The 17,516-nt window shown below is 31.7% G+C and overlaps 1 protein-coding gene across 1 annotated transcript; it reads right to left on the bottom strand.

Annotated features, from left to right (window-relative positions):
- Nucleotides 1-196: 196 nt before the first annotated feature.
- On the bottom strand, nucleotides 197-16,000 carry LOC132746871 (uncharacterized). Its single transcript, XM_060736147.1, has 4 exons — nucleotides 15,812-16,000; nucleotides 2,990-3,605; nucleotides 2,563-2,607; nucleotides 197-1,989 (listed from the first exon to the last, which is right to left on the bottom strand). The coding sequence occupies exons 2-4, from the start codon at nucleotides 3,600-3,602 to the stop codon at nucleotides 335-337; spliced, it is 2,313 nt and encodes a 770-aa protein (XP_060592130.1). The 5' UTR covers nucleotides 3,603-3,605; nucleotides 15,812-16,000; the 3' UTR covers nucleotides 197-334.
- Between the last annotated feature and the right edge of the window lie 1,516 nt (nucleotides 16,001-17,516).

The following is a 17,516-nucleotide window of genomic DNA, read 5'->3' as shown; positions in this document are numbered from 1 at the left end:
ATATGCATATAGTTTCAAGACAACAGTGAAAATACAAATGTTTTTTGTTCGTACATTTTCATATTCCCTTTTTTTTTTACCTCAGTGATTTGAGAACGCATGTTTAATACCTTTCATACAACTAACATTATAATGCATTCAAAACACTAAAGTAACATTCCCTAACCTCTAACGCAAATAAAAATATTCTACTTCCTTTTCAAACTCAATTTTCACACTTTCATTCCTAAGTTCAATATGAATATTCTGCTGCAAAATTGGTCCAAAAGTTCCAATGTTCCAATTTTATTTCAAGTTTGTAAATTTGTTCGTACTTGTCTATTGCAATATAACTTTAATTACTGAAGACATCGACCTTAAACACGTGTATACTATAATTTCCCTTGTCAGAATTAAAAACTGCAAGTGTAGCTTTGTCTTTTGAAAAACATAAGTTGTAAGGCCTTATCACACCAACTGTATGAGACGCTATGACTAATCCATTAGGAGAAATCTGTACAATGCTTCCTAAATACATGCAACACACAAAGATACAATCAAATGGGCCTGCCGCCACGCCTTTTGGATATTTTATCTTGTCATTCTTTACAATAACACTTGTATTAGTTCCAATATCATATATGGTGACAGAGTCCTCTTTACTTTGACTAAGAACAAGTTTATTTCTATATGCTAGGTATGTACAAAACGTAAAACCCGCTTCAAATTTCCTGCGTGGGAACTTTAACTTTAAATCTTTTTCTTCTCCTGTCAGAGAAACAATACAGGCAGACTTGAGAGTTCTAAAATTTCCAACAACAAAATGTCTGTCATCCTTTAAACATATTGAGAAACATGGTAACTTTACTCCCAAGGTTTTACGTAAAGATATCTTGTTTGATTGACTAACATGTAGAAAAATTATCCTTCTCACATTTCCCATTGTTACAGCCACTTCATCCTCAGATATTACAACAATGCACATTGGATACTGTTCAAAAGCATACGTTCCTAACGTAACAAGTCCATCACTCAATACAAGAAATGTCTTGTGTTTATTATCCACAGCAACCAGCCTTCCATCAGGCAAATAATCAAGACCTGTAAATAGAATTGTTCTTTCACTTTCTTTGTTTATGGCTTGGCTGATCTGTTGCATTCGTACTGGCCTAGTTTCTGGAGCATCTACATGATATGATGGTACGGATGCGGGCTGTTGAAGAATTTGATCTGGAATGTTAAAAGATCCAAACTTTAAAGAAACAACGGATATATCTTTTAAGGATTTAAATGTGTTTCTGAATTTCTCCATTTGATATTGTGCAATCACTTTCTGGCGTGTTGTCCCACATTTTGTCATATTGATTAGTTGTAACCTTGCTTTTTTTGTTTTATCATAAAACTCTTCACATGACTTTCTTTTTGTCGATATTTGTTTCATTGTATTTCTTTTCGCCAATTCAGCCTTCTCTGTCACTTTACGTTTTTCATCATCGAACGCTTTTAATAAATCATTTTTAAGATCTTCTAACCTTGAAGCAATACTATCCACATCTTTATTCACTTCTGACTCAACAGACGACAACCATTCCGTAATGAGAAGTGATTCATTTTGAAGCCGAGATATTTCCATAACCGGATTAAAATTCAGCTCAAAAATACTATCAGAAATGGTAGTGACTGTTTCACATTGTTGATGATTATCTTTAAGGCATTTTTCACAGCAAAGTTCATTGTCTGACTCACAAATATATGCTAGATTTCTTTTATGTTCATGACATACATCACTACCCTTTGTATCTATTTGTGTTGTTTTACCTCTGACAATTCTTTGAGATCTATGACCTGGTTCGACTTTGTGAATATTTGTGTTGCATTTTAAACATAGAAACATGGAGCAATCTTCACAATAAAATGTAGAGGGTTTACTTATATCATCTTGAAAACATTTGTCGCAAGGAGAAAAGCTCTCAGAAGATTTGCAGGATGTAAAATCCTCTGAAATGTATCCTGTAAACATTTTTACAATTATTAGGAATTTTCTAATATTTCTTTTTAATTTTCAATCAATTAAATGCAGAGTAATGTTTTTTTAAATATACACAATACGCAACTGTCATCCTTAAATTTTAAAAGCAATATTTTTTTCTAGAATAATTTAGTTCAATATGTATTAAATTGATAATACTAATAAGAGAGAAGAGCCTGAAAACAACTCATTAAATAACTGGTGAGGTAAATAATTATGGTCAAATATTCAGCAATGAAAGATTCGCATTTAACTAATATATGCCTTTTGAGCCAGGCAAGGTTACTAGGCACAAGATTTGGTAATTACAGAGTTTTCGTTTTTTTACGTATATTTTGGATGGGGTTAAGAAGTTAAAATATGTGGAAAAAGTGATCCTCGGACGCATTAAAAACAGCAAAAATACATGAATATTCCTGAAGTTGTGTTCTGGTTCGAAAAGGTAAACTTCTTTTTCCAGGACATATCCTAAACAAAACTATAAGCCTTTTGTGGAGTTTATTTTGATTGAAAGGAAATATTAAACATCAAAAGAATGAAGTACGATATCTCACCAGTGTGTATGTTCTTCAACTCTGTTGAAAAACGTTCTTCCATATCTATAATACAAATTAATAATATTTAAAAAAAATAAAAGGTCAGTTTGGAACATTTAATTTGATAAATGTACTTGTATAATAGTGATTAACATAAGAAACAAGTTTTAATGTCTATTGACATCAAATTCAAATAATGTTTAAAACTGATTAAAATACTGTTCGTTTGAACGGTTTTGTTAGAATTCATCTTCCTTGGGATCCTTTCAAATGTACTACTGTTTTTTATAATGTTTCCTACAAAAGTTGCCAATGAATATGAAATAATAGTAGAAGTTCTTTACTCTTCTTTACAATTAAATGTTATTTTTATGTGTATCTTAAAATAAGCATTTGATAATGATTATAAACTGTTACAATACTTCATTATTATGATTTTATTTACCTGACAGTGAAACTTGGATTCTACTCTCAGATGCTTTTATTACTTGCTCAATGTCCTCTGACTGTTTTCCTAACATGCCTTCAAAATTTTGTATCAATTCGTCGTCATTTCTCAACTGTTTAACATACACCAAAGCTGCTGCTTCATCAAGTGGTTCCTTTGTGAGCTTTTGTATCAGTTGTGAGCATTCAGTCTGTTTTGTTACATCAAGACCTAATGCCAACTTTGTCAAAGCATGTTCCAGATTGATTTTAATGGTTTTATAATCTGTTTCCGTAAGGGTTGCAGTAGAATTATGCGAAAGTTTGTTTCTGGTATCCTTTATAACCCTTACGTACTGTTTGTCCATTTTTGTAAGACTCAGTACATCCAATAATACAACAGTTAACAGGGACAGGTCAAGATCTTTGATGTCTGGTGTTCCACTTTTAGGAAACAATAAAACATATTGACACCTTAAAAGTTTCTTCTTTAGTTTTTGTTCATGCGATTTCAAAATCACATCTAGCCTAGAACCAGCCATTTCTCTATCTGTGACGCCTCTACAGATTAACATTCCACACTGTAAAAGGACAAACAGAAGCCGCGCGAAGTATTCTGTTTGTACATTCATCACCTTTAATAGATGTAAATAATAATAATAATAATAATAATAACAACAACAATAATAACAACAACAACAACATCAATAATAATATAAACAACAACAACAAGAGGGCCACGATGGCCCTAAGTCGCTCATCAGAAACAACTGTTTTTCAGTGTTAGAAATTATTTTTCAAATGAACTCATCTGACCAAACATTTCGTTGACCATATAAATTGAAATATTTTGTCCTAATATTTTGGAAAGGCTTTGTTAAAAATATCTATGTTGCAAATGTGTTCCTATGAGACTATGTAGAATAAAATAATGCAGAATAAATGACCACTACAGCATGGTTAATTTTGGTGGGACATACTTTTTATTACTTTTGTGAATGAATACATAAAATGTCACATGCAAAATATGTAAGGTATAGATGTTTGAAATTTACATTTTACAAATTTTTTATACATTCTATATGGTAACATGACTGTACCTAAAAATGACAATAGGTCAAACATTGTAAAATATATCAAAAGAAGGCCAACTGATATTAACATTCAATTCAGCATCAGAAATTACACCCAAATTTCATGTATGTACGTAAAAACGCAATAAAGTAGGTCAAATGATATCAAAAATATCATAAGTAGGTCAGCTTCCATCAAAATTCATTTCAGAATCAAAAATTACACCCCTGTTCTATATTTCAAGTCTGTACGCCACAAAACAAGAAAGCAGGTCATGTGGTATCAAAAGTATCAGAGGTAGGTCATCTGATATCAAAAATCAATTTGGCATCAACAATTACACCCCTAATTCAAATTGCAAGTTTGTATGTAAAAAACACAAGAAAGTTGGTCAAATGATATAAAACATTTCAAAAGTAGATCAGATTATATCAAAATTTGTTTCGACATCAGAAATAACATCCTTGGTCCAAATTCAATGTATGTATGTCAAAAAACAAAAACGTAGGTTTGTGATATCAAAAGTAGATCACATCATATCAAAATATCATTCGACATCAGAAAATCATGCTTGGAACAAATTCAATGTCTGTATGTCAAAAATGAAAAAGGAGGTCAAGCGATATCAAAAATATGTCAGCTGATATTAAAATTCAATTTGGCATCATAAATTACACCCTAGTCCAAATTTAAAGTATGTCTATCAAAAAACATGAAAATAGGTCAAATGGTGTCGACAATATCAAAAGTAGGTCAGCTGATATCAAAATTCAATTCAACGTAAAAAATTACACACCCTGGTCCAAATTATAAGTCAAGTTACATGTCAAGCGATATCTAAAATGTCAAAAATAGGCCAGTTGATATCAAAATTCAATAACAGCTCAAATGATACAGAAGTCAATTATGCACATGAAACATCAGGTTCAACAGTGAACAAAATTTATTGAAATGTTCTTTCTCCAAGTATGAATCCAATTCATCAAAGATTGAAAAAGCTACAACAATTTTTAACAAATTCAATATAAAATTTAGCATACAAACTAATTTGTGTTAGTCAGGTACAGGAAAGAAATATAATATTTCTTTAGGCCTAATTTCCTGGGGAAAATGCCCTACATTCACCTACAAATGACCCTGCATGATGCAATTCAAGAGCTGAAATATTTTTTATTATTTTATTGCTTAACAAGATTGTGTTTATGACATAACACTAAATTATAGTATCAGAAATATATTTATATCATACAATTGAACTTTGCCATAGGGTATGGCTAGTGATTTTCGGGGTCAGTGTCTTATTTTAGCATGTCGAATGAAAAACAATGTGCAGATATGTTTACTGTTCAGATACAAAGCACATAGTGTAATGATTTATGCAATGTAAAAGTATTCTTACTGACAAAAAATAAGATGTTAAAAATATATATTTACTGTATTACATAGCTGTATACTATCTTTTCAATGAAGTTCTACTTATTTCTGAAAACATTTACAATTTTAAATCATCATCATTAAGTTTTTAACGTTACAAGATGTTGTTAATCATTATATCCTTATAATGTGTTTAAGTTATTTCATAAATATCATATATCTTGCCAGAGGTAATGATCTCGAATAATTTCAGCAAACAGGTCATTACTCCCAGCTTTTGGATGCTCACATGTATGAAAGACATTCCATTATAAATTGTTTTCCTTCCCTTTCATTAAAGTTATACGATCGTACTACTCGTATGCTTGAATATATTTATAATTGCTACACAGTCTCTTTGTAAATATAAAATAAAAATGTTTTAACTTCACACAAAGTAGAAAGGGTATGTTTTAAATGCTGCACACTATAGGTGGTTATAATATGAATATTAAAAAACTGGCAGCTTTTTTAAGAAAAGGCGAATTTTACTTGATCTGTAATAGGGTACACAGCTTTTAATAGATACTTTATTGATTCTTTTATTCAAATTGGACATATTCGATAAAATAACACAGATTTCAATAAATTTCTGTCATAAAAAAAATTTACGCAAGGATGAGCAAAGTATATCTTTAAACTATAATTTGAAGAAATGCCATGGCCTGGGGCATTTTAGTTTTTAGCGGCCACTATAGGGGACAAATCAAATTAATATAAGTAAATTTTTTAAAAGACTTCATAACAATGCTACAGACAAAATTTGGTAATGATCTATCATTTTCTTCAGTACAATATTATGTTTAAACGTTTTCCTATTTTTAGCTCTAGAGGCCCATTAAAGGGACCAATCAAATTAATATGAGCATATTTGATAAAACTACATAAGAATGATACAGACAAAATTTGATGATCATCAACCAATTATTTCAGTACAAGATGATATTCAATATTTTTTTTTCTATTTTTAACTCTATAGGCTCCTAAAGGGGGCCGATCAAATTAATTTGAGCAAACTTGATAAAAAGACTTCCTAAGAATGCTACAGACAAAATTTGGTGATCATCCATCAATTAATTCTGTAGTGGTATTCCTATTTTTTAGCTTCAGCAGCCCCTTAAAGGGTCTAATCAAATTAATCTGAGAAAACTTGGAAAAAGACTACCTAACAATGCTACAGACAAAGTTTGGTAATCTTCCATCAATAAGTTCTGTAGAAGCAGACATTTTAAAGTATTTCTATTTTTAGCTTTAGCGGCCCCTGAACGGGGGCATTCAAATTGATATATCGATCAAACTTGATAAAAGACTACCTAAGAATGTTACCGACAAAGTTTGGTGATTATCTATCAATTATGTCAGTAGAAGATGATTTTCAAAGGTTTTTCTATTTTTTTTGTTTTAGCGGCCCCTAAAAGGGACCAATCAAATTGATATGAACAAACTTGATAAAAGACTACCTAAGAATGCTACAGACAAAATTTGGTGATATCCATCAGTTAATTCTGTAGAAGGATACGTTTAAAGATATTTCTATTTTTAGCTTTAGTGACCCCAAAAAGGGGCCAATCAAATTAATATGAGCAAACTGGATGGAAGATTACCTAAGAATGCTACTGATAAAGTTTGGTGATCATCCATCAATTAGTTCTGTAGAAGATGTCTAAAGTTTGTTTTTCTATTTTTAGCTCTACAGTAGCAACCCCTAAAAGGCGCCAATAAAATTAAAATGAGAAAATCTGATAAAAGACTACCTAAGAATGCTACAGACAAATTTCCGTGATCATCTATCATTTAATTTAGTAGTTAAAGCTGTTTTAAGGTGTTTCTATTTTTAGCTCTGTTGACCCCTAAAAGGGACAAATTGAAATGACATGAGCAATTTTAAGTGTTGACTGTAACAAGGATACTACAGACAAAATTTGGGGTAATAGCTCACCCTGAACATTCAATTCTGGTGAGCTTATAATAATAATAATACGAATAATTATGAAATAAATAAATTTATTTTCATTATAATTTTAAATTGCTGTCAAGAGAAATACCTGCTTTGATGTTATTTTATATTATAAATGGTTTGGTAATAGCACTAAACCAGATCCCAAGAACTGGAGGCAGAGCAGCACCACCTGACTTTTATAACTTGAGTATTCTCTGTTCCATAGCTAGCTGGATAAAATATTCTCTAGGCTTAGCTAAAATACAAAACGTAGGTTTTAATGTAAAAAACAAGAACGTGTTTGTTAAACACAAATGCCCCCGGCTCCGATTCTTGTCAGTAGCAATATTTCAAAAAATGTTTACCCATTCACTCAGTTATGGACAGAAACATTGCCAAAAAATTGTAAACACAAGTTATATAGCTTGACAGAGTCATGGCATTTTGTAATTGTGAAATATATAAGTTGCCAAGTCATTGCTATGACTTGTGAAGTGATAAATATTCAACTTTATCAAATATATATAAATGTAAGAAATCTATACTTGGCACCCTTGACATTGACCCACTGACACCTATAGAATATTATGCAAGTTATCTTCCTACCAAATATGAAATACTCCTGTCAATAAATAAAGGCTGTATGGGCAAAAATGTTAAAATCTATTTTGAGTATTGATGACATTGACCAAACTGACCCCTAACTCCATCCAAAGGAAGAATACCATGCAAGTTATCTTCCAACCAAATAAAGTGATTCGGTCGCATTGGCCTAATTTCCTTTTCTCTCTATTCAGGTCATTTTTTTTGCCAAAGACTGCCAAATTTAACAAACATAGGTTTTAAGCCCCTAATGTTATTGTTTAAATGTAGGAGTTTTCACTGTGACCCGAGGGATCACTTTGTTTCCAGATTTTTATGCTTCACAACAGCAGGTGTCAAGTGCTGTGTGGCAGCTGTAAAAAGTTGCCCCTTACTTCACTTCAGTGTTGTTATATATTTTTCTGGTCATTCAGGATCATTGATGCCAGCACTATTAAGTGTTAAGAATTGAGTACCGCTCAAGCCGGTGCTAGGGGACGTGAGGGATGTTGCACTTACTCAATATTCCTCGTGTACAGACTCAATCAAACTGAGTCTGCAATGTTCACAAGTAATTTTGTCATGATTAATGCTTCTGAGCGATCACTTTGTTTCCAGATTTTTTAACCAGGATGAATAACCTGATAGCTTGGGTTATGTTCCGACAATTTTTCACAAACATGTGCATTTTACTTCTCATTATATTTATTGGACAAGGATATTACTCAATGTCAATATAACTTCAAAATCGAAAGGGCGGGCAATTGCAAATGTCAAATCAATCTATAGGGATGGCCATTGACAATGTTAAATAAATAGGGCTGGCCATTGGCAATGTCCATAAAAAGTTTAACTCTTCTCAAGGTATAGATCAAACGAGAATAATTATTGTACAAAAAGTGCCATTGTGACCTTCTACCTAATGAATCAATACTGGTTATCTGCTGGCCGTCGTCAATGTCTATTTCAAGTTTCACAAACAGACTTATTTCTTCTAAGATGATATTTTGTAATAAACTTTACATAGTGGCACTGTGAGCTTGATGGGACCTACATTAGCCATGGACAGTATCCATGCTAAGTATGATTGATAATGGCTTAGAGTAAAGGGTAAAACGTATAGACAGCCACCTCTTCACAGTTTGCTCCCTACTCTGTAAGTTGGGGCATAAAATGGTTATTTAAAATGCTATTTATGACCTTTTTTATGTAATGGTACAAGTATTCTCAATGTTCGAACGTATTATATTACAGCAGTCTGTAAAAGTTTTTTTGTATGATTTGGTATATTGCTTTAAATTTATGACACAAAACAACCATTATCAAACTTAACCTAGATTACAAATCAAAAAAAACAACAAAAAAACAGTCAAGTTTCATGATAATCTGACGAAATGTCTTCCAGAACATCTACCGTAATTTCGTCATCTTCAACCTTTTGAATTTTAAGGTTCCATTTTTTCTTTGCTTTTCCCGCCTGTGCTCTAGTTACAACAGGAGCTATGTGTGTTTCTTCTCGGCTTACAATTTCTCATATGGTTTATCACGAACGCCATGAATATCGCCAAAAAGTAAGTCACAAATTGCTGACTCTAAAATCATAGCCATTTCACCTTTATATTAAGGTGTATCAGTATCTTTTTTTGCCAGCCTGGCTCGACCATCTATTGGTATCATAAAACAGTTGTTAAGCATTTGATCTTCTTTAACAAATTATTTTCTAACTAACGCCAATTCGCAACTGATTTCCAACATATTCTCGTTTGAGATCTAATAGACGTTCATTATTCAACGGTACATCTATTAGATATGACAGGCACAAAGTTACGATTCGTTTATTTGAGTTTCCACCATGCAACCATCACAAGACTTTGTTGGAGAAATTGACATACATAATCCCGATACTTTCTTATTATCTGATCTACAATCACGTCTATTTCCTCCAGATCTACAACGCTAGTTTGTGGCAAGGGATCCAGTATTTTAGTGATACGTTTATTGTTCACCATATGCCTGTGCAGCAGCATCATATCTTTTCTAAGTCTGATCCCGAAAATCTCTGGCCACATATCGCTCTCTATAACATATGAAGCAAGTGACTCTTCTGTTTTATCTGTGATTGTTTTGTACTGGTTTCGATGAATTACTTTAGACTTAATGGTTATTAATTTAAAATTTGGCAACATTTGAGTTTTTACTATTTGAAATTGTACCACCATTAGCCTCTAAGTATTGTTCAGCCAAAGAGATCATTCGGCTTCCGTTACTTGAGAAAAAGATAGATCTGTTTAACAAACTTTGACAAATTGCTCTTAGATTAAATTATATTAAAATTTATATAGTGTTTCCGCACCGTACATCTACTAAAGCACCTATCTAAGCGAGCCATTAACTGGTTCATAGTTTCACCTTGCTCCGGCTTTTTTTTCTCTCTCTCTAAATTTAGTTCTGATACCTTCTTCTTTTATTTGGTATCTGTTTAAACGGTTTTAAATTCCTGATAGTCTATTGCCTGCTCATGGGGTGATACTAGTGAACCCCAGGACGCTTATAACCCATGTATCTTCTATTCATCCTGGACTAATGGAGAGTCCTCTAACACGCCCTGATGAAGCATCTATGTCATCTTTTGAATCTTCGGGTTATGGCAATTTTGTCTTTAATCCGGTGCTAGCTTGGGTATCAAGGCGATCTTCAGCCTCGATTTCCTACTGTTCAACCACAAGGTAAAAACCTTAATGAAAAACCATCAATTGTGGACAGGTTATATTTTATCAATTTCTGATGTCTATTTCAATAGATTACTAGCTTTAACTGTACTATTGATATAAACCTTTTATCACATTGACTCAACCTATTATATCAACTATGTCTCCACAAAAACTGCTTAAACTTTAACTGTATAAGCAATATAGGAGGGATCTACAGACAAGGATTTTTCTAAAAAGTAGATTCACTGATAAGAAATACACATAGCAACAGTTGCTGGTCGTACAAACTTTTTGTCTGACCTGTTACCAGTCATAGTTTAAATTACTTTGAGTGTGGAGTCAATGAAAATTTATCAGTTTAAATTAATTTTACAGTGTTAATGCATGAAATTTTAATTCCAGATACAAAGTTAAAACATAAATGCTTTAGGAAGGGTATGCCCATTATTAAGATATCATTATTTGTGACTTAAAAGAGTATTTCAAACTGTCAATAAAAGAACTCATATACATTTCGATTTGGTTATCATTAAGAATTATTTTGGCCATAAAAGATAGTACTTAAACTCACAATACCTAATAATAATTGCCTTATTATTCTTGTACAGGATTTTTTCCCAGCAAAAATATCCTTTTTTGTAGACGAATGTCCGTCATATGTCATTGATTATTGAATATAACTTTGAAACCTGTTTCACCTTTAATTATTTCAAAGCATTTGATTTTGATCATTAATACTTATTTATAAAATCATTAAGTCAGAAATTCAATTCTAATTGAGTTGACTTTTATAATTATTCCCTTTTGTACCAATATGAAACATTCTGATTCAGAGGATATTTGTTAAAACGTTTGTTAAAATTTACTTTTTTACAAAGGATATTTTAGATTTCTTGGATTTAAAATCACATGTTTGATGAGAAAGAATTATTTATACTTTGATTAAGAAATTTTGATCCAGAAGATTATCATGCTTTAATTCAAATTTTAAAAAGATATTATGACTTGATAATCAATAATTGGACCCAGAAGAAAATTTTAACTTTTAAATTAACTTTAAATTTTGATGAAATTGAATCACATGTATATGTCCAAAATACTTTAGTATTAAATCGTTTGTTTAGAAAGTTTAATAATTCATTCTTTTATTTTTTATTTAGAGAGTTGATAACCTAACTCTACTTTATTTTTTATTCAGAGGATTAATTATCTTCTTCGATTTAATTTTTTATTGTTATACTTGGATTTAAATTAATTAAGGTTTTGATTCAGAAGTTAGTCCTTATAGACAATTTCTGGATTTGAATTTTTTGATACAGAAGATTTATTAATTTCAAATGGCATATTAGAATTGCAATTATTTACTCAAATGATTTTTTTAATTAAAGTTCATTTTCTTTCTTTTTAACTGACGCATATCTTAAAATTAATTCAACTTTAATAAAAAACATTTTCTAAACATAACTGATAAATGACACCAAAAGATATTTTTTTTATTTTGGTAAACGGCTACAAATGTATAAAAAGCTCACTTTTCCAAAAGTTCCTTTTTAATTAAAAATAAATTCTAACATCTATATTTTAGACACATCTTATGGTCAAAATGAGAAAGCTCTGTGATATTTGTTAGATCAAAACTTAGCATTAGGAGTATCATTTTGTAAGAGTTTATAATGTACATTCTATTATGTTTGTACGACTTTTCTGATAATGTGTATCACGTGATACACATAACAGGTATTGATAACCTAGTCGTAAATCTCTCCTTTTAAACTACCTTCCGATGCCCTGCCGCTACATTTGATTGATTCTTCTGTTAACAAAGTTTACACGCTGCACGTCACCGTTTCGCTACACTAAACTTAACTTTCTGTAGAAAGTTTAACTGTTATTATAGTCTGATTTTATTGACCTGTCAATTATGAATACATTATAGCACTCATTTAAATATTCGATCCCACTTCGGTTTTGTCCGTTTATTTTACGAGAATTAATATGGAGTATATAACTAATGTTTGGAAAACTCCCACTAGCTTAATGTAGGTTCTCGTAACATCCGCAATAGCAAAGTCGGTTAAGTGATTGCCTAATGTATGAGAAGTCCGAGGTTCGATCCCTTCTTCTTGACAATTTTTTTAGACGTCACTTAATTTTAGAGTTATTTTTACTTTATTTTTAAGTATATTATAATGAAAATGATCAAGCGCTTTCAGAATTTTCTACACAGATATGAAACAACTAAGAAACACTGAATTGTCACGTTTTGTATTGTATTTTACGGCACTGAAATGACATTTATTGATCTTAACCCAAATGAATTTTGAATATTATTAATTCTTTAACAATGTTATATAATAAATTATAGTGTTAACAAAAAAGTGCAAACACCTATTAAAACAGAAAAAAAAACATTAACTTCAAAAATTTTGAAAATAGTTATGATTAAGAAAAAAATGCCTGGACATACGCTGTCTCGATCTTACAACACGTAGGGCATTGAGAAATTATATACCCGTAGTTTATCCTATTGCGCTATAACGGTCAGTGTAACTTATGCATAGAAACCAGATGAATTTAATCATATCTTACTGCTAAAATCTCACGGAATTTACCGAACATTTAGCGAATATTAATATATTCTGTGCATTGACCGTATAATCAGTATGGAATTGACAGGTTAATAAAATCAAACAATACTACAACATAAGTGTATCAAATACACAACGTTACGTCCAACAGCAATTTTACAATATTCTTCCAACTATTCGAAAATAATCTATCAAAGTTTTGCAAACAATATTTTGCCAGAAAACATTTCAAGGTTAAACAAATATACTTGACGAGCCCCCAAATTTTGTCTCTATAAACAGGCGTGATCATAAAATATTTGTAACCTTAACTATTTGAACTTTACGAGTACACATTTTAATACAGGTTTAGAAATTTTGGGTAGCAACACATTTAAAAATAACTGTAAATTGAAACATGATATTTACACTACAACTCGTGTATCGCTGTAAGGAAAACATTAACTCGTTGTAACAAAATAATGAACAGGTAAAACCATATCATTATGCTGACAGTTTTGCAATTACTTCCTTCAAGTTTTCAGTTTAAGGTTTGGAACCTGAACTCGGATGATTTTGATAATGTCGAACTTAAAGCTGTAGGGGGCAAAGGTTTTAAAGTAAATTATCAAACACTTTAATCACATGTTAATTGAATCGTTTATTTATTTTATAGTTTTTTAGCTCACCTGAGCTAGCACAGGGTGAGTTTTTAGGATTGTTGAATGTCCGTCGTCCGTCGTCTGTATTCCGTTGTCCGTCCACACTTGTTCGTTAACACTATAGCGGTCGCATTTTTGCCTCAATCACCATCAAACATTGTCAGAATGCTTATCTAGTTGATAGCTTGGACGAGTTTGAACATGGGTCATCTCGGATGAAAAACTAGGTCACAGGAGCTAAGTAAAGAAAAGCCTTGTTAACACTCTTGCGGTCACATGTTTGCCTTAATCATCATTAAACTTTGTCAGGATTCTTATCTAGTTGATAGCTCGAATGCGTTCGAACATTGGTCATCTCGAATGAAAAACTAGGTCACAGGAGCTAAAAAATAGAAAAACCTTGTTAACACTCTAGCGAGCACATTTTGGAGTCAATCATCATCAAACGTGGTCAGGACGGTTATCTCGTTGATAGCTCAGATGAGTTCGAACATGGATCATCTCGAATGAAAAACAAGGTCACAGGAGGGAGCTAAAAATAGAAAAACCTTGTTAACACTTTAGTGGTCACATTTTTGACTCAATTGTTATCAACTTAATCAGGATGCTTGTCTATATAATTGCACGGTTAATTTCGAACATGGGTAATCTCGGATGAAAAACTAGGTCACAGGAGCTAAAAATAGAAAAACCTTCTTAACACCTTTGTGGTCACATTTTGACTCGATTGTCATCAAACTTGGTCAGGATGCTTGTCTAAGTAATTGCTCGAATGAGTTCGAATATGGGTCATCTCGAATGAAAAACTAGGTCACAGGAGTTAAAAAAAGAAAAGCCTTGTTAACACTCTAGCGGTCACATTTTTGCCTTAATCATCATCAAACTTTGTCAGGATGCTTAAAATAGAAAAACCTTGTTAACACTCTAGTGGTCACATTTTTGACTCAATTGTCATCAAACTTAATCAGGATGCTTGTCTTTGTAATTGCTCGAATAAGTTCGAACATGAGTAATCTCGGATGAACAACTAGGTCACAAGAGCTAAAAATAGAAAAACCTTCTTAACAGTCTTGTGGTCACATTTTTGACTCAATTGTCATCAAACTTGGTCAGGATGCTTGTCTAAGTAATTGCTCGAATGAATTTGAACATGGTTCATCTCGAATGAAAAACTAGGTCACAGGAGCTAAAAATAGAAAAATCACTAGTGGCAACCGTTTTGATCCAAATATCCTGTAAATTGGTCTGAAAGTTTGTTTTGATGATTTCTATGGCAAGTTCGAATCTGAAGATAATTGAGATGACCTATGTTCGAGCTCATCCGAGCAATTACATAGACAAACATCCTGACCAAGTTTGATGATGATTGAATTAAAAAATGTGACCACTAGACTGTTAACAAGGTTTTTCTATTTTTAGCTCCTGTGACCTTTTTTTTCATTCGAATTGACCCGTGTTCGAATTCATCCGAGCTATTACCTAGATAAGCATCATGACAAAGTTTGATGATGATTGAGGCAAAAATGTGACCGCTAGAGTGTTAACGAAGAAGTTTGTACGGACGACGGACGACAGACGACGGACGACGGACATTCAACGATCCAAAAAGCTCACCCTGAGCTAGCTCAGGTGAGCTAATAAAAAACGAAAGCGGGACCTAAAACCTGTAGTAATAATAAACCTAAAAATCCAACTGATGTATATACATTGTATATGAGATTATTATGAATCATACTAATGTTTTTAATTCGGTCGTTGATATTTTTATCATGATTTACCATAATTATATATTTTGTTTTAGCTATAGAAGGGGTTGATATTTTAATTTTTGACCTTGCCAAGCGACAAAAACCTTCGCTAATTACTATCATAATAATAGTAAATCTTACTCACTAACTATGCATATAATAGTCCAATAAACAAATTCTAATCCTTCTTACCGCTGTAAATGGCGACTTTGTACAGAATAACGATACACCCAACTGATCGCCGACTCACGTGACTACTGCTTATAAAAATCGTGTTACAAAATCGAAACAGGAAGTTTTAAATACCAAAATGTAGCGACCATGTTTAACGTTACGCCCAATTACACAATCGCAACTTTTCGGCCCTTTCCGTCAGTCTTCGGATCAGAACCTCGAACACAATAGTATGAATACTCAGAACGGATGCGGTATTTCGGTCTAACCTACGCTAAGAAACTAAACATGTAAACAAATAGTAATAATTAATGCTGGGAGTTGTTGACAAGTTTATTTCCAATATATGTGGTAAAAGTATACCTAAAATAAGTGAATTCATAGATACAAAAGAAAAAAAATTACATTATTTCTATATTTATTATTATGAATGTAGAAACCGAAAGTACAAAAAAACAACCAACCAAAGGATTGCGCAACGGTATATGTGTAGCTTAAAACTAAGGCGTAATACTCAACGACAAAGTGTTATGTTCATCTTCATGAAAGATTTTACATATTTTCTTGTTATTATTTTTTTATCATATTTTGTGAAACGTGACCATTACACTTCGTGCACACGAATCACTCATTATACGACTTTACATATTAAAGTATATTTATATATATTTATCATGGCTACGCACGTTTAAAGTTTAGATGCCATAAATTAAACAAAGATGTATTCACTCATGCTGCAAATAATTAAAAAAGAAAAAATAAAACAATTTGTTTAAGAAATTTTATTAATGGTTTGTGGAAGATTCGAACTACGCGAATACAATTCCTTTGTACTAACCACTAGACCATCGGACCGTAAACTTTTATGGATTTAAAAAATCTATCATTTAAAGTCAATAAGTAATTCGTTACTCATTACAAAAACTAACCAACAACCTTCCGAAAATGAATCAGTCTAAGGGCAATATTGCCGGACAATATGTAATGCGTCATTGTTATGTTTACCAAAGTAAAATTATTAATGAATTTGTAATTAAGTGCTCAAATCTAACAATTTTTTGTCAGAATATGAAGGACAAGTTAACGATGTTCTTCCTTATGTAGAAGGTGCTCCAGAGGACTGGAACATCATTTAAATTATGTATGACATTTACAAAAAAAAAAGTGTCATAAATGATATTCTGCTGAATAGATGTGTCAGAATAAATATTGCATTTAGGAAAACTGAGAGGTTATTTAAGCAATTTACCGCCTCTCTTGAAGCGTTTTTGTGTTCAGTATTCAATATGATTTGAAACACAAATCCACGGCTACTTTATTGCAGGAAAATGTGTTTTAGAGAAGAACTATGGTGGACAGAAAAATAAATGTAAACAACATAATTATATAATTTGCTGCATGACCTAAGTTATGTTAATTATATATCTAATCTAATAGAAACTAAAAGATTAAGGACACAAGTTCAAAATGTTATTCGATTGAAAGTAATTGAAATATTAAAACATGAATATAGTGAATTACGGTGTATGTTATATTTAAGAAATACTTTGAAGAGGGATTCAACCCTTAATTAGCAATATTTGTGAAATGATATCAAATGTTATGTTAATTATATACCTAATCTAATAGAAACTTAAAGATTAAGAACACAAGTTCAAAATGTTATTCGATTGAAA

Source organism: Ruditapes philippinarum, unplaced genomic scaffold (genome assembly GCF_026571515.1).
Source record: "Ruditapes philippinarum isolate M1 unplaced genomic scaffold, ASM2657151v2 ctg3539_1_1_1_1, whole genome shotgun sequence".
NCBI classification, from domain to species: domain Eukaryota; kingdom Metazoa; phylum Mollusca; class Bivalvia; order Venerida; family Veneridae; genus Ruditapes; species Ruditapes philippinarum.
Note: the sequence above shows the minus strand (reverse complement) of the source record. Positions and strands in the feature narration are given on the sequence as shown.

Excerpts from the sequence above, each read along its gene's own strand:
- LOC132746871 (XM_060736147.1), bottom strand. The coding sequence starts at position 3,602 with ATGAATGTACAAACAGAATACTTCGCGCGGCTTCTGTTTGTCCTTTTA. Across the intron at positions 2,608-2,989 it reads AATCCAAGTTTCACTGTCAG|ATATGGAAGAACGTTTTTCA; the intron begins GTAAATAAAATC and ends TTTGTATTATAG. Across the intron at positions 1,990-2,562 it reads GTTGAAGAACATACACACTG|GATACATTTCAGAGGATTTT; the intron begins GTGAGATATCGT and ends AAATGTTTACAG.